The sequence below is a fragment of the Carex rostrata genome, chromosome 31 (genome assembly GCF_964058835.1).
Source record: "Carex rostrata chromosome 31, lpCarRost1.2, whole genome shotgun sequence".
Lineage (NCBI taxonomy): Eukaryota > Viridiplantae > Streptophyta > Magnoliopsida > Poales > Cyperaceae > Carex > Carex rostrata.
In genome coordinates, this window is record NC_135948.1 from 5,680,765 (window position 1) to 5,705,891 (window position 25,127).

The following is a 25,127-nucleotide window of genomic DNA, read 5'->3' on the forward strand; positions in this document are numbered from 1 at the left end:
CTTTACCTCAAGAGTTGTATCCACAAGTGCTATTAGAAGGATATGTCAAGATGTGAATTATAATTTGTGTTATCTTTGAAATTCTGATATGTATCTCTGTTTGGAATGTTTCTCTCAGGGATAACTTTCTCTAGCTAGTACATCTCTGCTGTCTGTCTTTGACACATGTATATATTTGAAAAATTTGTGTTTGGTATTACACAAAATACATAAATTGTATGAGGAATGTTCTGGTACCCCGAACGCATCTTAATTGCTCGCAATAATTTATGTATTTTGTGAAATTTACATAAGATTTCAGGTCCCTTTATATGTTATGCTCGCAATAATTCCTTGCAGCTTAATTGCTGCAAGATGCAAATTTCGCCAGAAATAAATTCTTGACACTGAAACAAAAAGTTGTCAGAAACATGAATTTCATCTCCTGAATTTTAATTCTGACTTCTTTTCTTCTCCTTTTGTCAACGAGACCCATAAAATCTTCGGAAACTCGCTCTGCATCACCCCGCTACAGTACGCCTTGCATTCTTACGCACCAAGCTGACCATTTACACACCTCCTGGATCAGTGAGCCAGGTCAAATTTAGAATCAACAATCGACTAAGTCAAATGTACACTGATAATCAAGCATATAAATAGGTGTACTTGTACAAAGGAATCAAGCAACGAAAAATACAATTGAACTCATTTCCTCAGTCTCTATTCATCTTCTCTCTGTGTCTAGTTCAGTACATACATTATATCTTTAGTGTACTTATCAGAACTTCACTTGTTAAAATTGTTCCATTTGAGGTTTAGAGGGGAAGTTCAAACCGGTTCAGTAGAAATTGCAAGCTAATTAAGTAGTAAGTGTTTTTTTTTTTTTTTAAAAAAAAATCTTTTCATCTCATACCTTCACAAATTGATCAATCTGTTGGTAGCTAACCTAAATCAATTCGATCTAAGAGATTGTTTGTACCGTTTTTCTGTAATTTATATTTATTTATTTTGAGAAACTTGTTCGGTCCTTGTACGTCCTATGTACATTGCAATTTCCTGTGGTCATTTATATTCATCAGATGTCTTGGTACTTTTATTTTGGGCATCATAATTGAGTTTCTGTTCTAAATATTAACTTTTTTGGCCTTCAATATTTCTAGATCTGGGAGAAACCACTCAGAGAAGTACATAGAAAGAAGAGATCGTTACAAAAATGACATCTCATCAACGGGATTTATTCAAGGTGTCTGGGCCTACATATCTTACGTCTGTTAATTGGTGAGTTAGAATGCAGACATTTTTCATTTTATCGGAAGCATGCACTCCTTTCATCCATAAATTATTTGGAGGGATTTTGAAATTTAAGCTTCACTTGTTTTCGGCAAATGTTCCTGATTCAACCAATTTAACCTTTCAAACATGAAACAAATATGTTCATTTTTCTGCATTAACAGTTACATGTTTCACTTAATTTAATTCTCTAACACACAATCTTAACTCACTGATAAACTAAACAGGAGCTGTCCACATGATCAGAGAGTAGTTGTCGCATCTCTGGTGAACGCGTCATACATCGCAGCGAAGGACAGAGTGCTCGCGCCAGCTTGGTGGCAGCATTTCCATTTTGATCGCATAAAGGTGCTCAGTGATGACTCTGATGACTCAGTCATTGGTTGCATTTATGAGTTCAAGCCACCTTTTTCTCGACACCCCTCTGCACCAAGATTCATTGTCGCTTTGAGAGGCACAATTCTGGATGTAATACATGGTATTCGAGATTTAGAGCTGGACTTACGTGTGATCTTTGGTGGCATCAACAAGAGCACACGTTGCCAGACTGTTCTAGATGCTGTTGAAAAACTCCTATTGATTTATAAACCCACAGACATTTGGCTCGCTGGTCACTCTCTAGGTGCTTCAATCGCAACTGTTATTGGGAAATACTACGCAATGACCAAGGATATTAACCTCAAGACATTCCTTTTTAACCCACCTTTCCCCTCAATCTCTCTCGATTGGTTCCCAAACGTCGACGATAACTTAAAAAAGGGTCTACGCATTTCTAAGGCCATTTGCAAATGGGGAGTTTCAAATTTTATGCAAAACCAACAAAAGAAATCACACGAGGAATTTTTAAAGTTGGCCACATGGACTCCGTACCTATTTGTGAACCCACAGGACCCGATCTCAACATCATATATACGGTATTTTGAAGGACGGAAGAAAGCAGAAGGTACGATAATAGAATGTCTCGAGCAAGTGTCAACTCGTACCTCTTTTAGGGGAATCTGTGGTGATGTTCTTGGTCAGGGGTCAGAGATGCCACACCTGCTTCCATCAGCTAGATTAGCAGTGAACCTAAAAAAGTGTCATATATATAACTTGAAAGAGTCCCATGGGATTCATCAATGGTGGCAGCAAAATGTATCTTTGAAATTTGATGATCATCATTATCAGCCTAAAAAATGTTGATATCTTTTATTTCACAATTTTTTAAGCTGATTACTCGAAATCAACATATCATTTTTCATTACATGCATGGAAGGAGAGATGCTCAAGAATTGTTAGAAAAGAGGTGCAACAACAAGCTGAACTACTGCAGCAGGTCCTTCTACAGTGGAACATGTCACAAACATATAGAAACACATTCAAAACTCAGATTTAACTATATGTTTCTTTTTTTTTTAATAATGTTGTATTTTCTATAAGTTTACCTTTTCTTTTTCTTGTTTTTTGGCTCACATGTATGAACCATCTTTGTTATTCATTAGGTGTGGTACTTCCCCTGATTGTAACTGCTACTGATATCAATCAATATGGGCAAAGCCCCCATTTTTCCATTAAAAAAATGAACAAAAAAAAATATCATTTTTTCTATGTAGGTATGTGTGCACGCATGTGCACGCGTCTGTGTTATTGACATAAAAATCTAGTAAGCGATCTGATTAATGAGTATCTATTGCTATAAGTTCTTAGGTTTGTTAGGGATGAACTTAATTTAATGACAGTTATTCATCATTTTTATCATAAATTAACATAAGTTTCATTTTGTGTCGTTTGATAGCCCTCTTTTCCTCCTTGTCACATTGGATGGATTGAATTGCTCGTCTGGACTAAAATGAATGAGGTATAACTGCACAATTAGCAATTGGATCAAATAGATAAATTAATATCATGTTATAGAGAATATAATAGGACTATCATAGATAGCTCCAGTTCTGAAGTAATGGAGACCACAATCAACATCACTAGTGGAGTATCAGACATTAGTATATCGGTCAAATACGGGCATTAAGAATGGACCTTGGGCGATACTAACCGGGGCATTACTAATAGTTACACTAATTAAGAATGGTCATTTTGGCCGATACTAAAAGTCACTATTTGTATCGATCAATAAGTTACAGCCGATACTAAAAGAACTATTAGTATCGGCTCTTTTACAAAAGGCCGATGCTATTTCTATTAATTGCCGATACTAATACTATTAAGAACGGCTGTTTAATAAATAGCCGATACTAATATTATTAAGAACGGCTGTTTAATAAGTAGTCAATACTAATTTCTTTATTATTCGAAACTAATTCCTTTATTATCTTGATTCCTTTTATTTATTTATTTATTTATTTTTATTTTTTGTGGAACTAACATTTTGTGAATCCAGATATAATGCACTATTGATATCTATATAGTCTATTTAAATCCAAGAAATTTAATATTATATATCAGGATAAAAAGAAAGAGGCCAGGATGACCCATTTCATTTACCAGTAAAGGAATACATCATTAGTTCTTACTAATGACACAAGCCAAGCAAAATACTAATTATTAAACCAACTAAAATGTAGTTTCCTACTGGTGTGCTTTAACTTGAATCATAAGCTCTCCCGATGCGATGAGAGATAGGCGATTTGGGGGTTACCTTTGAAGAAGAGGAGCTGGTTGAAAGAGATAGAGAATTGGGCAGCAAGGGCAGTGAAAATGTGAAATGGGGCAGGGTTCAATTAAAGAAAGTGTCGCTGCAGTTGGGGCCCTCATCAATAAAGATGGATCCTTCTCTAACGAAGAGGGGTACCACTGACAAGAAGGGACCTCCACAGTCAGAAATGGAGGTATAAAGTGTTCGTTGAATGGAGAAAAGAATAAACAGATAGTTCGTTGACAGACGCAGAGTCGTTAGAAGTTTGTTAGGCCACATCAGCGCTTGACGCTGACATGGCACTCTAACATTGATTATGCTGATTGTTACCGCAATTTCATTGATGCATCAGTTTTTATCATTAATTAACAGAGATTCATTTTGTGTCATTCGATAGCCCTCTTTTTTATCCTCCACAGCAGTTTTTACAAAATTACGAGACTTATTACCGTACTAAATTTCAATGTGCAGATCAAATTAGTTGGATTGAAGAGTAGAATTAGGCCTTGGTTTGCTACTTTTGTGGGCCAGCCAAACCTTTAATTCCTCTGTTAATTTTGCATTTTTGAATCTTCACATATGCACCTGTACAGGGGCGGACCCAGGATTTTCGTCAGGGAGGGGCAAAAAAATATCGACTCGGATTTAAACCCATTAACTAATTGAGTACTCAATAAAAAAATAATGTTTTGACTTATTTTTTCAACACCTTGACTTATAATTTCTGATTCTATAACTTATAATTAATATTACCAATCATAATTCAAAAAAAAATATTTTGATTTTAACACTAAATTTAACCCGAATTACAACTCAAACACTCAAAGGGGAGCAAAAAAATTTCCAGGAAGGGGCAGAGTCGACCGGTACCAATAAATCACCACTAAAACTCAAAATCCAGGGAGGGGCAGCTGACCCCCCCCCCCCTGTGCTACAGTAGATCCGCCCCTGCACCTGTATAAAATTACTCTATATCCTAGCTGCCTTCCACGGTCCATATTTTTAATTAGGGTAATTATAATTTCTCTCACATATTCATCTTTCATTTCATCTCCCAACTAGCTAACTTTCTATTTTAACTATAATTATCATTTCTAATAATCTTTATTTTTTTCCTCTTTCTCCCTTCCTCTTTCACCTCCATCTCCCTCTCCCAACTTCGCCTCCGCCTCTGCCTCCCTCTCCCATCTCTGCCTCCCACCACCCTCTCCCACCTCTGTCTCCGCCTTTCTCTCTCACCTTCGCCTCTCCCACCTCCGCCTCTACCTCCCTCTCCCACCTCCACATCTACCTCCATTTTTTCCATCGATAAGCTCCCTCCCTCTCCCACCTTCGCCTTCGCCTCCGTTTTTCCCATCTATGCCTGCTGCTCCCACTCTAGCGGACGTTTTGCCGGAGATCAACTGTCACTCTATCCCAATCAAGCACGTCTCTGTTGGGATTGAATACTTCAACGTGTATGAATGAATACTTGAGCACATCTCTGCTGAGTCAGATCCATCACTATCGACCGTATCAAAATATTTTTGTACATGTAGATGCAATTAATCTCTTTTATATCTATGTTCTCCCTCTTCATGAAGTAGCGAGTTATTCGTAAATAACAAAACTTTATTAATGGTGAATTAAGCCACTGCGTACTAAGAAATGATATAAATTTTTTGGTTAAAAAATAGAGGTATACGAATGGATACTGTTAGTTTGTAATAATCTAGAAGTCAATAATACGATAAATTATCATAAAGCTTTGCTCATGAATTGAATGTTTATTTATATATCATTTTGTTGCCTTGAGTATTATTGCATTTATGGATCATTTCGAGTTCATGACTGAAATTGTGAAACTCCATAATATAGATGATATATACTCTTAAAATGTCACTAACCAAGGTAATTAGCAGGAACACTAATTACCGCTATAAGGTTAGTATGTGGATTAAAAGATGATTAAGTTTTACAAACCACTTGACACGAGATGTCATTTTAATCACATAGATACATGTTCTAGGAACATGGTATTTGACAGACCCCGAATGAGACATTAAATAGAATTGTGTTCGTGTCATTTATGCTTTCATTCAGTGTCACGTTGTAAAGTATGAGGTATTTATCGTTTCCACTGAGAAATATGTATGTGTGATTGCTATCTACCGCTGTCCGTAAAAAGCAGTCATAACGGTAGCATTTCCATATGTATAGCTTAGCTGAGGAAGTGATAGTCTGCCAAGAATACTATTTGTCCCTCGTATCTCTATACGAGCTATAGCATCACTGGGCCCCTTGGTAGAGTTAGATTATCTGCATGCGGTATAATTACAAGAGTAATTATATTTGATAATCTACTCAAGATCAAGAAAAGATTCAGTTAGCAAGGATGACACACATCTACCTTGAAACTGATCTGATAGCTATAAGACAGAAGAACAGACACAAGTAAATAGTTTACTGGATCGTGATATTGTACAGTACAGCATCATCTGTGTAATTGGATGGCCATGATGTGTTGCCAGATACCACTCATGATTATAGAAGTTAAAACTGTTTTAACTCTGTTTACCAACATAACACAGATCCTATTGGGTCACACCATATAGGAGCTACTCGGAGAATCTTACTGATTAATTATAAATTGATTATAATTGTTACGTTACGAAATTTTTACAATTAAATTAAAATGATTTAAAAGAAAGAATCAAGTTAATTGTGTTAATAAAATGGAAGTTTAAACCTTAATTAAGGTTTCCCTAAATAAGTAAGTTAATTGTGAATTGAAATCACGTCGAAATTTCGAGATTTCGGAACTTTATAGGCTCAGTGCGGATGGGGTCCATCCGCAGTGCAGGTAAGGGTCCATCCGCAGTGCGGGAAAGGGTCCATCCGCAGTGCGGGTGGGGGTGCATCCGCACTCATGAAATTCTGTGTTGGTTCAAAATCGGCTAAGTAGTGAGTGCGGATGGGGTCCATCCGCAGTGTGGGTAAGGGTCCATCCGCAGTGGGGTAAGGGTCCATCCGCAGTGCGGGTGGGGTTCATCCGCACTAGGCTCGGATTTTTCTTGAATTTGGTCTGAAAACTTTCTAAGTATCGAGTGCGGATCAAGCCACCCGCAGTGCGGATGGGGGCATCCGCATTCAGGGTAATTTTTGCCCTAAAACTCAAATCAAAGCTTCTCTCTCTCTCTCTTCCATCATTTCCCCATTTTTAAGTTATTTTCGTCCAAGAGAGAAGGAAAAGAGCCCGTGAGTTTCCGTTTCTTTCAGACTCCCGATTGTTGCGAGAAATCGAGTCTGGAACCGAGAAAGCAGCCGAGGATCTCTCCGAACCCTTCTATTTGGTATTTCTTTCTCTCCTTTTTGCTTTCGAAACCTCGAATTTTCTCGATTTCTCAGATTCTCGTTTTAAACCCGAGATTTGTGTTCGAATTGCTCGAGGACTAGTTCCTCTACACTTCTTACTAGTTTGTTTGTCAATCTTTTTCCCGATTTCTTCCGATTTGTGAAATCTGATTTCTAGGATTTCGTGCCAAAATTGAAAGTTGGCATAATCGTGATTTGATTTGTTTAACCCGACCAATTAGACTTGTAATCGGTAGGGTTGCCTCCTGATCATGAATTTTTAGAACATTTAACGGCTGATTTGAGGTTTTGACCAAATTAGGGTTAACCAAACGGTGAATCGAATTGATCCGAGAACCAAAGTAGTGAAACGGTGATTGATGGTTACCAAAGTGAAATAGTATAAGGCTAGAGGGCCTAGATGGAATTGTGTACCGTTATGTGAGATTTTGGTAAGAAAGAAAGAACCGAAAAGAATCAATACCAAAACATAAGAATTGATTTAGGACTGTACAAACCCTAAGTAAACGTATGGACCACTGAATCCAAATTAAACCAAGTATACGTATAATATAGGTGTAGGCTCGGTCGAGCAAGAACTTGCGAGACAATACGAGACGTCCGATCCTTAAATTAAGCGGTACGCTCGTCATACTAAGGTGCGGGATTCTTGGACTTGTTTGATACTTTATTTTCAGGAATTAAACTGTGTTTTCATTTGTCATGTTGAATATCATTGATTGCATCACTGAATTGCGTAGAGCATTTGCATAGCCCAATCAAATTAAACTCGAATTGATCTGAATTGAATGATTTGCATACTGGTATGGTTATAGGTTATGTCGATCTATTGTGATCTGATTTTGATTTAAAGTCACCACGAGTGGAATTGATATGTGTGTGAATGGATTTACGAAGTTAAGCACTTGGATCCAATTAATTTGCCAAGTCGGGCTGTATGCTGACTTGGATTCCCAGGATCCTAAATGGCCTTAGGTGAACGGCCCTCGATATTTCCAGTACCGGTTGGGACGAGGGAGGGTGATTATGTTATGAGATGTGTGATTGGAAATCGTGGTTGACTTGTGTAACGTCTATGGCTCGGTAGCATTTTCCTACGTGTTAATGCATTTGAACGGTCGATTGAATATGACGAATATTGGAAACGATTCTAAAGTGGATTTTCTTTACATGATTTGAACCAGACCTTAATAAACTATTAAGCCAAGCGGTTGCAGATGGGTGTCAGATAAAGGGTCCAGCGGTTGGCCATCTGTAGGTGTCAGTAACCCTACAGATGTGGGTTTGATAAAGGTTCAGCTCAAAAGAACATCTGTAATTGCTACAAGCCCTACTAAACTGAGTTAGGAATCGAGTTAAGCCAAAATATATGTTGTGTTTGAGATTCATCTTGGAAATTCCGTAAACTGTGTTTCAGGTTGATTAACTGTTGTCGAGTAGTGGCATTCTGTTATTTATGTTTTCTTATATAACTGTTTGCATTGTTGTTGTTTGGGTTTCATTATTGAATATAGAGTTTGATTGCAAGTCCAATAATTCAAATGTGGCAAATTCGCACTGAGAATTTATTCTCACCCCCACCTTCCCCGTTATTTTACAGGTATTGGTGCGACTGATTCCGGAGAGGCACGAGAGTAGTAGGCCTTAGTAGCTTACCAGTATATGACCCTAGATATCTTTTGTTGTATAGATTTAGGGTAGGCCTCGTGGTTGGTATCCGGATGAGATACTTTTGTTGTATTATATGCTGACCAGACTGTGTACTCTGATATATATATTAGAAACTTGTTTGAATTGCTTGTTGTTTGGTTTGAAATGTGAGTAGCCTTGTAAGTATACACGGCGTTGTATGCTTACGGCGGGGGACTGTTACGACCCGTGGCCGCGGGGTGTGACAATAATTAATATTAAGATGGTTATAATTAATTATACGTGATATAATTAAATTATAAATGTCATTTAGAATGACAAGCAGAAACAACAGTTAATTTATAAACGTACACGTTACGTTGTATAAAAGTTACCGAACAACAACCGAAAAGAAATATAATTGTATATGACAATTATATATATTTGATTTGGATTTTAATTTGTTAATTATGGATTTGAATTATGGGTTTAAAAGCCCAAAAATAATCAAAGCCTTAATTAAAATTAAAAGCCCAAAGTCAAAGCCCAAAATCAAAGCCTTTTACTATTCATGCCTTAATGGGCCAAGGGCAAAATGGTCATTTCATACCTATGCCACCTTGCATGACACCTTAGGGTGTAGAAGCATGGAGAAGAGTGCGGAAGGGGTATTTTGGTCATTTCACATATTAAAGCATGAGGTGTCAATGTATTTTGGTAAATAGATTTGTTTTGAGGGGTATTTCGGTCTTTTGCGAACCTCCTCAAAACACTATAAATAGAGGGGTGAGGTTAGAGAGAAAACTTACTAATTCACGTATTAATCTGATTACTTCGTTAATCGATTTTTCCTCTCTTCCCCGGTTTCGTTTATTACGAGATTCGGAAAAATATATTTTTGCAAACTATGCGGTATTTCTTGTTTTGCTTTTAAGTGAAACAGAATAAATTGGAGTCTTAAATATATTTAATCTGTCCCTTTTTCGGTGAATAGTGTTTCTGCAGAATTCCGCAGTTTACGGTATTTCTGGCAGAAGAAATAAACTGCTCTCCGGTTAGTCCTGGTGGATAACCGATAGAGGTATCACACGTGTGATACTCCGAGTCAATTCCTTCCCTGGTGTAGCTCTTCTCGCTCGGTCTGCATTCCAACTTTGATTTGGAAACAAGGTATAAACATGTTATATTAATCTATTTAATTGATAAATAGATTTAAAGCTTTAGAAAATCAATTATGGAGTAGATCTGTAAATAGGATTAAATGGATCTTCCTGATTCATTTAATCCGTAGCTTAAGGTAGATGTAAAATTTTTTTGTTTTACTCTTTTCGCACCTTAAGCTAAATCAATGGGTTTGAATCGTCAAAAACCCAACAGATACTTGATGTCTTAAATATGAATACTTCAACGTGTATGAATGAATACTTGATATCTTAGGTATGAATACTTGCGTGACAAGATATGAATAATTGTGCAACTGACAACTTGAAAGTATGTCATCATGAATCTCATTTGAAAGATAAAATTATGTAAAAAAATATTCATGGTTTTAGATTTGCAAAATTTCTCACATATCGTCAGAAATATTGTTTATATTGAACGAAGAAGAAAAAATAATTTCTAAAAACGTGTAAAATATGAATATGTGATGTGTCTAGTTTTTGTATTTACAGTTGCACGATGAGGATGAATACTTTCTCGATAAGCTATGAATACTTGAGTAACAAGATATGAATACTTGTGCAATGGACAACTCGAAAGTATGTCATCAGGGATCTCATTTGAAAGATAAAATTGTGTAGAAAACATTCATGATTTTAGATTTGCAAAATTCTCCACAGATCGTTAGAAATATTGGTTAGATTGAACTGAGAAAAACAAATCACCTCTAAAAAAATGTAAAAGATGGATGAGTGATGTGTTCAGTTTTTATATTTGTACTTGCACCACAAGGATTAATATTTTCTCGATGCGATATGAATACTTGTGCAACAGAGAACTCGAAAGTATGTCATCATCGATCTCATTTTAAAGATAAAATTATGTAAAAAATATTCGTGATTTTAGATTTGTAAAATTCCTCACCGATCGTTAGAAATATTAATTATATTGAACAAAGAAAAAAAAACATCTCTAAAAATGTGTCCATTTTTTTAAAAATATTTGATATCTTAGATATGAAAACTTTATGCATTATATATGAATACCTGATGATATGAGTACTTGCGTGCGCTAGTTGTAAAATCTTTTAAATATTATGTGGTCTCCTAAGTAATTAGTAGTTATTCAAGTAGTTAATGACTGGAGGATGAAATGAGGGATTGTTACGGAGATAGCTAGGTGCTCCCTTTAATTAAATCTTGTTATTGCAGGCCGTTTAGAGGGGTTTTTTTTCATGTACCGGAAAATCACTCCATATTATATCCATATAGTATCAAATTTGAATAAGATTTGACTCGCAAAGGAAAATATTACGAATTTGTTTATTTTTAGAAAGTATTATATTTTCTAAAGAATTAAAAAGATGAAATCTTTTTTCGATGTCATAGAATAGAAGGAACCGTGTAAATGGTACCGTTTCTTTAGGCATTTGCTAAGGAACTGCAGAACTATGGTTCCTTAGCGTTTCACACTGCTACACAGCAACTGTGGTAAAGCCATCCCTCTTGTTCTCCCTCCTTTATTTAATATTTATATGACTTGTTTATTAATAATCTTTATTCAATTGTTATCGTATTTTAGATATGAACTATTTTTATAAAAATAGAATTGTTAGAATTTGAAAAATGAAATGATCAATTTGCATAAATAGATTATAAATTTATTGTGAAACGAAACCCACAGATTATAAATTTGTTGCATATATTTAATTATTATTGTGATTTTAAATTTCCTTAAAAGGATGATGTTAAATTCAAATAAAAGCAAAATGCATAACCATTGAAAATAAGAAATTTCAACTCATGTTTCTGAGCTTAGGACGATTATTTTTAAGGTCGGAAAACAACCGGTATGAGCTATGTCCGATAACTTGCGTAGATTTCTTTGCATGCTTTTTAGAATGGGATCATAATAAAAAAAACTAGAGTTTTTTTTTTTTTATCAAAAGTTATGTATATTTAAACTCTAAATTTGTGTTTTTCTTATGTTCTAAATTTTTGTTTTTATTTTTCTTATTTCTTCGGCCAGCAAATTAATTTATATTAAATAAAATAAATTGATTAGGTGCCAACAAATTAAATCAAAGTACAAATTAATTGTCAAAAAATAATTTATATTTTAAAACTTAATTTCTAAATTAAAGTAAGAAGTTGTGAGAGAGGCTTGAACTCTCAACCTTTGGGTAATTAACTAGTTCTAGTTAGAGGTGTAAACGGTCGGATACAGATCAGATAATGGCCTTACCGTATCCGTATCCATTATAATTTTTTGGATTCGGATACGGATACGGATAGTCTCTGATACAGATATAGATCGGATATTAAATGTTACGGATACGGATCAGATATCAAACAAATACGGATAATTTTTATAATTAGCTTGTTAATTACAAAATATCTATTATATTATTAAAATATTAGTCAATAATTATGTCACAATATTATATTATTCATCAAGATATATATCTATATGCAATTTAATAAATTATTGGTAAAATATGCAATTTAATAGATCAATTTAAGAACATATAGCACATTTGTTGTGGTTTAAAAGTATAAATGGTCGGATACGGATAGTGAAATGTCTTACCGTATATAATTTTTCGGATGCGGATACTAATCGGATAATTTAGGTGATTTTTCGGATTCAGATCTAGACGAAATCGGATAATATCCGATCCATTTACACCCCTAGTTCTAGTACTTTCTTTCCTAGCCAACTAAAGTAGAATTTTAATGTGAAAAATTGGAGTTGAATTAAAGAAATTAACTCTAAGAAATTGCTGTCGATCTGTTCGTTAGAGAGTAGTGGAAAAACTTTGTGATGAAGCGTGTAACGATGTAAAGGTCCAAGGACCACACGGTTGTGGCAAATTTGCTGCCGGCAGTGTTGTCGCCTTTTTTTTTTATTTTGTGATGTTCAAACAACAAATTCAAACCGTTAGATTTTTAATCTATACTATAATCTACTTGGAGACCAAATTTTACATTTTTTGGAATTTTTTTACTATTTATTAAGCTGGTTTGAAAATCGCTGATTTCAATGCTGCAGAAATTTACTGAAATCAGCAGTTTTCAAACCAGCTTAATAAATAGTAAAAAAATTCAAAAAAATATAAAATTTGGTCTCCAAGTAGATTATAATATAGATTAAACATCTAATGGTTTAAATTTGTTGTTTGGACATCAAAAAAAAAAACGGGCGGCAGTACCTCCGGCTAAAATACTGCCGGCAGCAAATTAGCCGGACCCAGGACCACACCCTAAAGTAACCGTATAACTGATACAGTGATTCTTCTATGGCATAGAAATACAATTTTATATCTGTCCGGTTCATTAAAAAGTATTTAGTACTTCTCTAAAAAGAAAAGATTCGGTGGAATATTAGGGCTATGACAGCATGCATGCATTCAAGCATTAAAGGAATGTATTTTTAAAACCATGTCAATTTTTCTGATCGAGAATTAGGTTGAGAGAATCAAAGTAACATCTCCATATGTCAACGCGCGCTTATCCGCTTCGTTTGGATCTAGATCGAGAAGAAGTCTCCGAAAATAATTATGTACATTTTTTTTTTTCCCACTGGGACCAGTTTTTATGTTAAAAAGAAAGATTGACTGGTAGGTATAGCTTAAAATAGCAACAATTATATGTTATTAACAATTAATTAAAAAAAAAGTGTCATTCTCAACTATCTTATCTAGTGGTGGTTAATATTAAAACGCGCGTGAACGAGGCAATTACGCGCGTGAACAATTGAAATTAAAAGTATACAAGGACAAAATGAAATTAAAAAAAAAAAAAAAAACTATACACGTTCACGTTGACATTGACATTGACTTACATTGATCCCGTCAAGCTATGCAACCACACTTAAAAAGAGAGAAATACAATTTTTATTTTTTAAATAATGAAAAGATACATTTAAACATTCTTTGTAGAATAACTAAATATATATACTTTCAACTGTTTTAATAGGTAAAATAGGATATTGGCCTCCCTTTATATGGTAGCTTGCAATAATTTCAACCTGCTTTCCTCGTCCTTTTGTCGACCAGACCCATTAAATCTTCAGGAACTTGCTCCGCATCAACCCGCTACAGTATATCTTGCATTTTTACGGACCAAGCTGACCATTTGCACACCTCCTGGGTCAGTGGGCCACAGATTGAATGAAGATCAGTCAATAATTGATCAAGTCAAATGTATCGCTGTTAATCAAGCATATAAATATGTGTACTTGTACAATGGAATCAAGCACCGAAAAATACAATTGAACTTGTATACTCAGTCTTTATTCATCTTCTCTGTATCTAGGTCAGTACATCTTTAATGTATACCTATTAAAACTTCACTGGTTAAAATTGTTCCATTTGAGGTTTAGTGGAAGGGAAATTCAAAATGATTTAGTAGAGACTACAAGCTAATTAAGTTGTAAGTTGTTTTTTAATCTGTTCATGTCGTACCTTCACAAATTGATCAATCTGTTGGCAGCTAACCTAAATCGATTTGATCTGAGAGATAATCGTTCCCTTTTTCTGTAATTTATATTAAGTTATTTTGAGAAATTTGTTTGGTCCTTGTACTTAGTATTTTAATTTTGGCATTATTATTGAGTTCTCTTCTAATACTAAATTTCATGATCTTCAATTTCTAGATCTGAGAGAAACCAAACAGAGAAGTACGTAGAAGAAGAAGAAGACTGTTACTAAAATGCCATCACAGAAGAATTTATTCGAGGTGTCCGGGCCTGCATATCTTACCTCTGTTAATTGGTGAGTTGTTATTTTCATCCATATATTATTTGGCAGATTTATTTCATTATTTCAGTAGCATGCACTCCTTTTCCCATTCAATAACGAAGGATTTAACAAAAACTGCTATAACCGAGAATGTATGGAAATAGTTTCAAGTGGGTGTTTGGTAAATGCTGGTAAATGCTAAGCACCAGCTTACTTTTGGGCTTGTACAAGTTTTGTATAGAACTAATGTACTTTGTTTGCTCTTCATTAATTGTACTGTTGGTTTATTTTGTGAGTCTTAAATTAATCCTAAAATTTTAAAGCTTTGCCCAGAATCTACACCAGTTAATTAGTGGTACAAAAGCAGACATATTTCATTTCAGTTATAATTTGATAACTTGTTCTGCAGTTTTTAGGTTTAATGTGCAAAAATTGTAAAAGGCAGATGTCTAGATTGCAAACTATAAAATTTTTGTCACTTGCTTTCGGAAAATGTTCGTGATTCAATCAATTTAACCTTTCAAACATAAAAGAAATATGTTCATTCTTCTGCATTACTAATATTTACAACTTTCAATTAATTTAATTCTCTAACACAATCTGAACTCAATGATAAATTAAACAGGAGCTGTCCAAATGATCAGAGAGTAGTTGTCGCATCTCTGGTGAAAGCGACATCCATGATAGAGAAAGACAGAGTGCTCGCACCAGCTTGGTGGGAGCATTTCCATTTTGATTGCAAAGAGATGCTCAGAGATGTCTCTGATAAATCAGTCTATTGTTGTATTTATGAGTTAAAGGCGTGTTTTCCATTGCACCCCTCTGCACCAAGATTCATTGTCACCTTCAGAGGCACAATTGTGGATAGAAAACATTTTCCTCGAGATGGTTATCTAGACTTACTTGTGACCATTAGTGGGATCAATAAGGACCAGCGTTTGAAGATTGCTCTAGATGCTGTTCGAAGGCTCATATCGGATTATCAGGAAACCAAAAAGATTTGGCTCGCTGGTTACTCTCTAGGAGCTTCATTTGCAACTCTTACTGGGAAATACATTGCAAAGACCCACGATATTTACCTCAACACATTCCTTTTCAATCCGCCTTTCCCCTCAATCTCTCTCGATTGGTTCCCAAATGTCAACGATAAGTTGAAAAAGTTCTTGTGCAATACTAAGACCGTTATCAAGGGGGCGGGAGTTTCAGTTTTAATGCCAAACCAACACAAGAAATCATGCGAGGAATTTTTAAAGTTGGCCCCATGGACTCCATACCTATTTGTGAACCCACAGGACCCGATTTCAGCTTCATATATACGGTATTTTGAAGGACGCAAGAATACAGAAGGGACGATATTAGAAAGCATGGAGCAAGTGGCAAGTCAGATCTCTTTGAGGGGAATTTGTGGTGATGTTCTTGGTAAAGGGTCAGAGATGCCACATCTGCTTCCATCAGCTAGATTAGCAGTGTACCCCAAAAAGTGTGATTTGCATGACAGTCATAGGATTCATCAATGGTGGCAAAAAGATGTAACATTGAAATTTGATGATTATCATTATCAGCCTAAAAAATGTTGATATCTTTTATTTCACAATTTTTAAGCTGATTACTCGAAATCAACATATAATTTTTCATTATATGGAAGGAGAGATGCGCAAGAATTTTATAAAAGGGGTGTAACAACAAGCTGAACTACTGCAGCAGGTCCTTCTACAGTGGAAAATGTCAGGAACACATAGAAACACTTTCAATACTCAGCTTTAACTATCTGTTTCTTCTTTTGTATTATGTTGTATTTCCTTTTTCTTCTTTTTTTGGCTCACACGTATGAACCATCATTGATTTTCATTAGGTTTGTTACTACCCCTTGTAACTGTTACTGATATCAATCAAATATATATGGGCAAAGGCCCTATTTTCCTCTAGAAAAATATTATTTTTTCTATGTATGTATGTTTGTCCATGTGAAAAATGTGTGTGCATGCACGGGGGGGTGTGTGTGTACACGGGTGCATGCATCTGTGTGCTATTGACATGGATAAAATAATACAACTTTAAATTAGCACTATCCCCCCCTCTTAAATGCAGAATTTTAAAACATGTGAATGTGAAGAAAATGTATAGTTATGTTTGATCACATTTAATTTTTTTTTATAATTTAAATTTGTTTATTGAAAAAAATCATAAATTTCAAAAATATATGGAACAATTTTTTGAAATTTGAAAAAAAAAATTTAATATTAGAAAAAAAAAACATGTCGTTTAAAAATATATGGAACTAAAATATACGTACATCTCTTGAAGCACGTAAATCCAATTTAGGAATTCAGATCACCTCCGGTACCGTTAAAAAAAATCTATTAGAATTAGTGAATTTGTGGATTTGGATTGTTCTTTTAACCTGACACGAATTTTAAAAAGAAATTCTACATCTTTAATAGACACTGACTAGTAAGTTAGGTTTGACTGAGAATAAATATGAATCGTAAAACTGTGGGTCCATTTTACAATATCTAAGAGTAGGGGTGAGAAAATTGTTCATAACTCGTGATTTGTTCGCTACAAACTTAATAACAACTTGCTCATTATTAACTTGCTTGTTAACTTGATAAACCGAGAATGAGCATACTCTAACTTGCTCATAACTCGCTCATTAAGAATTGAGTTATATGAAATCATATCACATCCAATCCCAAGTAGTTTCTAACCAGATCCAAATTCAAATTAAATTGAGTCTGATTGTACAACTTAGCATGTCAGTATGTCAATATTTTTTATTAGAGAAATTAGCTATCACTTATCAGTTTGTCTAATTCTAAAGCAAAAAAAACTCCAAACAAATTCAAAATTACCTATAGACTTGATTTCTTAATGAGTCACTTAAACGAGTACGAATCAACTCGAACATTTAACGAGCTGAGCACTCATATTTTGGAGCTTAGCTACTAACTTGACTATGGTCGAGATGATACTTTCCTCCTTTGGAGCGCGTAGACTAGGTTTGCGGGATGCCACTTCGCTGCTCTCCAAATAGGAGAGTAGGACCCTGTTATTCCAAATCCAGCCTTTGTTTTTTTTTGTGCACGAATCTCAACACAGATAAGAGGTCAAATTTGAAATAATAGAATTATGCTCTCTTATTTGGAGAGCAGCAGAGTTCGCTCCAAGTTTGTGTACCTTCGAACTTCCAATTTTTTTTTTTTTAATCAAAGTGAGCTAACGTTTTATTTTGATTTTTTTGAAATGACAAGTAAAAGAAATTCCGTTTCAAAAGAGAGTAGCTCATATAATTTTCCATGTTTCCCTTTGACTTGTCCCACGTTACTAGCAGTTTTGAAAATTCAAAAGCAAGCCCTTTTAAAAAGAGGGCAATTTCATGTATATCTCTCAAAAATTTTAATATTACATATTCATCCTTAATAATAATATAAATTTACATATTTGTTCAATCTAACTCTATAACATATCAAATATTTTCAAAAATAATTAAATAATATTTTTTAAAACTTAAAAAAAATACAGTATTAATTAATAATATGTTGACTATTATGTTCTTTGTTTTTGTCTCTTTAGTTTGTCTAAATTCTCTTTTCTCTAAGGTGCAAAACCTCCCGTCTCTCTCTTCAAACAAAGATGGAAAATTAAAACAGTAAAGAGCAGTAAAAATATGTGAGAGGGGAGGTGACTAGGGAAAGCGGGGAGAAATTTGTGATTTGGCGTGTTTGGAGAGAGAGGTGGGAGAGGTTTGACGTCTTATAAAGAAGAGAACTCAGGCGGACTAAAGATACCGAATGGCATAATGGTCAACATGTTATTAATTGATATTGTAAAAAAATTAAGTTTTAAAAAATATTATTTAATTATTTTTGGAGATATTCAATATGTTATAGAGTTAGATTTGGCAAATATGTGAGTTTGTACAATTTTTTAGGATAATTATATAATTATTGATTTTGGAAGGATAAATATGTAATATTGAAACTTTTGAAGGGTATATATGAAATTCCCTCTTTAAAAAATGTTTAGTATCTCCTAAAATGTAAGTTTTGTCACGTGCCGGAAATATAACTCTGACCGGGAAATATAATTTACATTTGTAGAAGTTGTTGTGGGTCCCAGAAATCAGTGACGAGTAGTTCTATAGACCGGGTCTAACTAGTGAATTTCTGATGGCTATTACTTGACTTTCCACTAAAAATATTACTTGTTGGTTGGGGCTTTAAGCACCAGAGTAAAAGACTCGGAAGTCGAAACTTCACTGTTTAAAATTGTTCCATTTGAGGTTTAGAGGAAGGGAATTTCAAAACGATTCAATAGAGATTACAGGGCAAGTCGTAAGTTTCTTGTTTTCATCTTTTACCTCACAAATTGATCAATCTATTGGCAGGTAAGCTAAATCGATTCGATCTGATCAGAGATCATCGTACCTTTTTTTTTTGTAATTTATATTCATTTGTTTGGTCCTTGTACGACCTACATTGCAATTTCCTGTGGTTCTTAGGGAATAGAGGGGAATTGTACAGCGGAACTAACAAAGCTAAACCTTTTTGTGTTTTTTATTGAAAGAAAGGAACTTTACTTTTAGAATTTGGAAAAATAGATGGATAAAGAAGATATTTAACTTAGCAGATATGTGCCTGAATTTTCTCATTAGGTCAAATTGTATGCTTAGTAATTGATTAACTGGGGAGATATCCGAGTGCTTAAGCTGATGAGGGTTTTAATTTTTAGCTCTTTCATTCATGCCCAAAAATAAAAAATAAAAATTGTTAATCTCGTCCTCTTTCTTTTCTCAAAAGAAATTCATTAAATATTAGATGTATTAGTACTGCTATTTTTGGCATTAGTAAGTTTATGTTCTAATATTAGCTTTTTTTACCTTTTAATTAATAGATCTGGGAGAAACCACTCATCAGAGAAGTATATAGAAGAAGAAGATGGCAAAAATGCCGTCACAGCGGGATTTATTCGAGGTTTCTGGGCCTACATATCTAACATCTGTTAATTGGTGAGTTGTTATTTCATCCATATATTATCAAGAATGCAGACATATTTTCAGTAGTATACTCCTTTTCCCATATGCAATAACATCGGATGTAACTAAAAATGCTGTAACCGAGAATGTATGGTAATCGTTTCAAGTGGGAGAGGGGGGGTGGTTAGAGGATTTGAGTTTTGTATGGAACTGATGTTCATTGTTAGCTCTTCATTAGCAAGTAACAATTCAAAGATGTGATTAAGAATTGCAATTTGGCCTTTCACATGAACAATTGTAAAATCAAACATGGAGTTTAAACTATCAAAATTATTTGAAATATATATTTTATTATTAAATTGAACAGGAACTGCCCAAATAATCAGAGATCTGTTGCTGCGAGCCTGGTACAAGGTGTGAACGTGCTAGAGCGAGACCGGCAACAAAACCGGTACGGGCTTGAAGCTCGTGCACCTGCCTGGTACCAACATTTTCATTTCATCCCAATTCAAATCCTCGTAGATGATGCCGACTCCTCCATCTTTGGTGTTGTCTATCAATTTGCCCCACCAGTTCCCTTACCGGGTTCGAGTTCTGTTCCTGACCATTATTCATTAGATGCACCCACCTATGTCATAGCTTTTAGAGGCACCATAGCTAAGAAAAAAACATTATCTCGTGACCTTGGACTAGATCTACACATTTTGAAAAATGGGCTTGAAAATACAACCCGTTTCAAAGCTGGGTACGAAGCTTTGAACTACCTTGTGTATACTTACGGGCACCAGAGGATCTGGCTAGCGGGTCACTCTTTAGGATCTGCTATTGCAATTCTCATGGCTAAAAGCATGGCCAAGTTAACTGTCTACATAAAATCTTTCCTATTTAACCCCCCATTTTTATCCGCTCCAATTGAGAGGATAAGTCATGCCAAGGTCAAATCTGGGATTCGAATAGCGAATAGTTATGTCACAGCTGGGGTGGCCTCAGTGTTGAAAAAACATAGCAAAAGGAGTAACGATTGTTTTGACATGTTAGCTTTATGGGTCCCACAATTGTATGTAAACCATTCTGACAATATTTGCTGCGAGTATATAGGGTATTTTGAGCATAGAAAAAAGATGGAAGAAATCGGTGCAAAGGGGGTTGGAAGAATGGCAACCAAAAACACAGTTCGTGATTTGGTTATGAATGTTTTTGGAAATGAATCTGAGCCATTACATTTGTTTCCTTCTGCTGTTGTGAATATTAACTGGTGCAACTCACCCGATTTCAAGACAGCACACGGGATCCACCAGTGGTGGCATCAGGAATTGAATTTAGACTCGAGAGATTACCAGTACTGTAATAAGTAATGAGCAGCTTCGAAGGAGCTATTGAATCCATAACAATTTGCAGTATAAGCGGAGATCTGATTTTCATACATTCTTTCATTGTCCATGTCATGTTTTTTTTTAAACTCAGTTCTCGTTTTGACTAATGAATCAGTGTTATGTCAATTCTAATAATGACTTTTTCTTTCCTTTCATCTTGTATCATGTGCCCTAAATTAAATCTGGTTTTAGGAATATATCAGGTGGGTTGAAACTCAAGTGAAAACCTATTATTAGTGGTTTGCATGATGGGAAAGGCCTAGTCAAGGTTGCTAGCACTTGCAAAAAGCAATGCAGTGTGTTAAAACAGTTGGGCAACACAATGTGCATTACTAAGGTAGATAGATTGTGGATTTGCAAAATAGCGGTCACAAATCCTGCAAATGAATTGAACCGAATCGAACTTACCCAGTTTGAGTTTGGATTGAATTAATTTTGAACTAAGTTTAGTTTGAATAAATTTTGATTTGAATTTTTTACGAACTCAATTTCGAATTTTTTACGAACTTTTTACGACAAAGAAAAGTGATCGTAGTCGCCGAAAGCGAGAGATGAAAGTCGTCTAGAGTTTTAGAACTGAGAGCAAAAGTTACAAGTTATGACTTATTGCTGGGCGGCCTTATATTTTAACTTTTAAGTCATCAGCGAAAATTAATGGTTCACGTTACTTTGAATTTTGAACTATAATAGTTCGCGAATCCATTTCAAACAAACCAGGTCCAGTTTGAATTTGGTTTGAATTAATTTCAAACTATTTTGAATCGAATTTTTTCGAATCAAACTCGAATCGAAGCACGAACTATGAATTTTTTGTGCAGCCCTACTTATAATTAATAAAAGCAGACTTCTATAACAATTTACCAGCAGGGGTTTGTTTTTTATTGCTGTAACTGGAGTGTGAGAATTGTTGGCTTGTTGCGCTTCTCTGTTATGATTCTGTGTCAGTTTCTAATAATGTGAAATTTGTAGACAACGATAAAACTTGAATGGTGTTTCTGCTCATTGGTACCAGGCTCACAGCTACATTGGTTTTGACTATTGTACTTCTGAACTGTTTTTAGAGAAAGGTGTCATTACTTGTTACAGCCCTGGGTTGGTCGGGTCAAGTTAAAATTTTCAAACCGGGTCATTGGGTTGGGTTCACTCAAAGCGGACAAGGGCTAATAAAAGACCAGGCTGGACCAGTGTTGTAAAAAACGTCCGTTTAGGTCGATTAATCGGCCGATTAGTCGTTGGCGGTGATCAAACAGTTATGGATTTTTCCGACTAATTGACCGATTATTCTCGATTATTCGCTTAGCGGCACCCTGTCCGTCCAACGACCGCATACCGTTATTTACAACACTGGGTTGGACATACCTTCGGCAGAAATAACTACCAATTTGTAACATATTAACATGTTGTTAGTTTGTCACTTGTATTAACTATCGATTAGTAGGAAGGTCGTTACATATTACAACACAATAATTAAGTTACTAGCTTTGGCGTATCAAAACTTCGAACTGAGTTAAATTAATATTATGCAATTATAAAATTACTAACACAACTATTAATATGTGAAAGTAAAGTATATTGAAATATTAAATAATTCTAATGTAAGTTTTTCTATACATCCTTTTAGACTTTTAGTGTACATACATAATTTTGAAAGACAAAAGAATAGTTTTCTATAATAAATCAAAATTGTAATCTTTTATATAATGAAGATTACATCATAATATTTGTATTCCAGCTTATACATTTAATGCATACCATTTCATTCCATCTAATGGTAAAGTACATTTAAAGATCAAATACGATTTTTTTTAGTGAAAAGGAAAAATTTCATGTCTTGCTGCGTAATTTTCCCTTTTACTTTTGTGTCTCCAAAAGTGGGCTCCTATAGACTATAGTGTCATTCGTATATCCAGTATCCACTATCCATGTCATTTTCTGAAAAGGTTAGAAATCCAGGAAATCCCTTTGTCGTGGAATATTTCTCCCCTCATCTTTTTCTTTTTCCTTTTTTAAATAATGGATCCACGTGTATAACGCGAAAAATAATGGATTTTGTTGTGGGGGACAATAGAAAGCTTTTAAATATAGCACTTGTGCCATTTCTAAACTTGTTGTGTGGACGTGTAAAAATTGGCTTTTGTTAGTGAATTGTATATTTTCGCTGACAGTAAGCACATGGTATCACAGTTTTACATGCAACATTTATAACACAATAACAGTGCCCTACTCAAAAGTCAAAACAGTAAGAGAGCAGCTAACAGTAACCATATACAACAATAGAGCAACTAATACTTCAACCAAAGGCGGCATTCACTCACTATTCTCTCTGCCAGCATAGCAGGAGCAGGGTGACTCCTTTGTTTTGCTGCTTCCAAATAGCCCATATAATTTTGCACAACTAAATATGTCATATATATGTAACTATATAAATTAATTAGCAATTAAATCGGTTGACCCATCCGTCCAACCAATAGTGAACCGTTCCAATTTTGATCCAAGCTGTATCTTCTCTGGCCATGGCCTAAAAACATCGGGAGCGGATTTTTCCTTTTCGTCTTTTTTGAAAAACCAAGTATTGGATCTATGACCATCTGCATTTTCACTCAAGTTTCCTGCACAGTCAATTTTTTCCCGCTGATATTTTCGCCAAAGTCGATTAACGAAGAGAGGTTGGAGAGAGAGAGCACGAGTGGGAAAACAAAATATTGAGTTAGACTCCATTTTTGTGAATATGATCCCACTTCACCTAAAATCCCATCTATTCCTACGGAGAAGATGATATCGAACAGGCTCTAAATATGTTGTTATTTCAAAGGAATAACATGACCTGTTCTGCTATTTCGATCCAACTGTTCAAATTTTCCATAATTTTTTTTCTTACCACCGTATTAAATCAGAATTAAATGAATACCACCCGTTTATTCAAAATTGAGATTCCGCCACGAACTCGGACCCAATCTGCGCACGGATCCCAAATTTGAACTCAATCTGGATATGCGAACCGATCCGAACTCGAACCCAGTGTGAGTTCGGATCCAAACTCACACTGGATATGCGAACCAATCCGAACTCGGACTTAGTGTGAGTTCGGATTTCAAACTGCTATATATAATATATTTCTTATATTTTTAATAATCTATAAATTTATTTTATCGTACATCATTTAATATATATAATATATATGCATGTGAGAATTTTCACTATATGAAACAAGATTAATTATATAAATAAAGAATTAAAAATGGATTGACAGCAAGGGCGGTGGACGCCTCAGTTTTCCATATATACTTTTGTCACATATAGTTTCATATTTATTTTTGTAGAATTTTAATTGAATCTGGGTATGGAAAAGAGTTGTATATATTATTTTTTTCACTATAAAGGAGTCCAATTGATGAAACTTTAATATTATAAAAATATAGAGGTCAGGTTGTATTGAATATTGATGTGGAGCTCAAATTGCTGAAACTTTCTTATTAAAAATATTGATGAAATTTTCGGTGCATTACCATATAGTTGGTAATTAATATTTTCTTTGTTTTGTCGAAAAACCATCTTCTGTTTTGGATAATCCTCAAAACATGTCGATTCCTAAATCTCATCTATTTTAATATCATTTATGAATATTTTTAAATAATTATTCTCTAATTCATTAGTCTATTTTTTTTAATGAAAAATATCATTTTGTATGAGAATTTTTTTATGTTCTCCTATAATATATTTTTGTTGTAATACATTGACACGAACTAGTTTTCTCTTATATATTTTCCAACTATTACACTTAAATCTGAGGGTAAGGCTAAGGTGCCATGGGTTGCATAGAAACCTACAGTGCTATGGCTCAATATTCGAGTTTTCAAAATTCAAATGGTCGATTCGAACCATTCATCTTGTTCTCTATATTAATATGTATTTGGAGACCAAATTTTACATTTTTTGGAAATTTTTTACTATTTTTTTAGATAGGTAGAAAATCAGTTGATCTAAAAAATTTGGACT

General features: G+C 34.6%; 3 protein-coding genes across 6 annotated transcripts; all 3 read left to right on the forward strand.

The window, feature by feature from the left end:
* Nucleotides 1-1,018: 1,018 nt before the first annotated feature.
* LOC144547231 (GDSL esterase/lipase At4g10955-like) lies at nt 1,019-2,468 on the forward strand. The gene is made up of 3 exons (XM_078295819.1): nt 1,019-1,066; nt 1,172-1,257; nt 1,497-2,468. Exons 1-3 carry the CDS (start codon nt 1,019-1,021, stop codon nt 2,449-2,451), a joined length of 1,089 nt encoding a protein of 362 aa, XP_078151945.1. The 3' UTR covers nt 2,452-2,468.
* Nucleotides 1,166-21,264, forward strand: LOC144547404 (GDSL esterase/lipase At4g10955-like). Of its 4 annotated transcripts, none has more exons than XM_078296041.1 (3): nt 1,166-1,183; nt 19,718-19,791; nt 20,126-21,264. In XM_078296041.1, exons 2-3 carry the CDS (start codon nt 19,721-19,723, stop codon nt 21,111-21,113), a joined length of 1,059 nt encoding a protein of 352 aa, XP_078152167.1. In that variant the 5' UTR covers nt 1,166-1,183; nt 19,718-19,720; the 3' UTR covers nt 21,114-21,264. The 4 variants fall into 4 exon arrangements, with proteins under 4 accessions (XP_078152167.1, XP_078152165.1, XP_078152166.1 ...); XM_078296039.1 differs by lacking the exon at nt 1,166-1,183 and adding an exon at nt 14,704-14,731 and having other exon boundaries at nt 19,710-19,791; XM_078296040.1 differs by lacking the exon at nt 1,166-1,183 and adding an exon at nt 14,718-14,745.
* On the forward strand, nt 14,702-16,584 carry LOC144547405 (GDSL esterase/lipase At4g10955-like). The gene is made up of 2 exons (XM_078296043.1): nt 14,702-14,816; nt 15,409-16,584. The coding sequence occupies exons 1-2, from the start codon at nt 14,755-14,757 to the stop codon at nt 16,358-16,360; spliced, it is 1,014 nt and encodes a 337-aa protein (XP_078152169.1). The 5' UTR covers nt 14,702-14,754; the 3' UTR covers nt 16,361-16,584.
* Nucleotides 21,265-25,127: the final 3,863 nt, after the last annotated feature.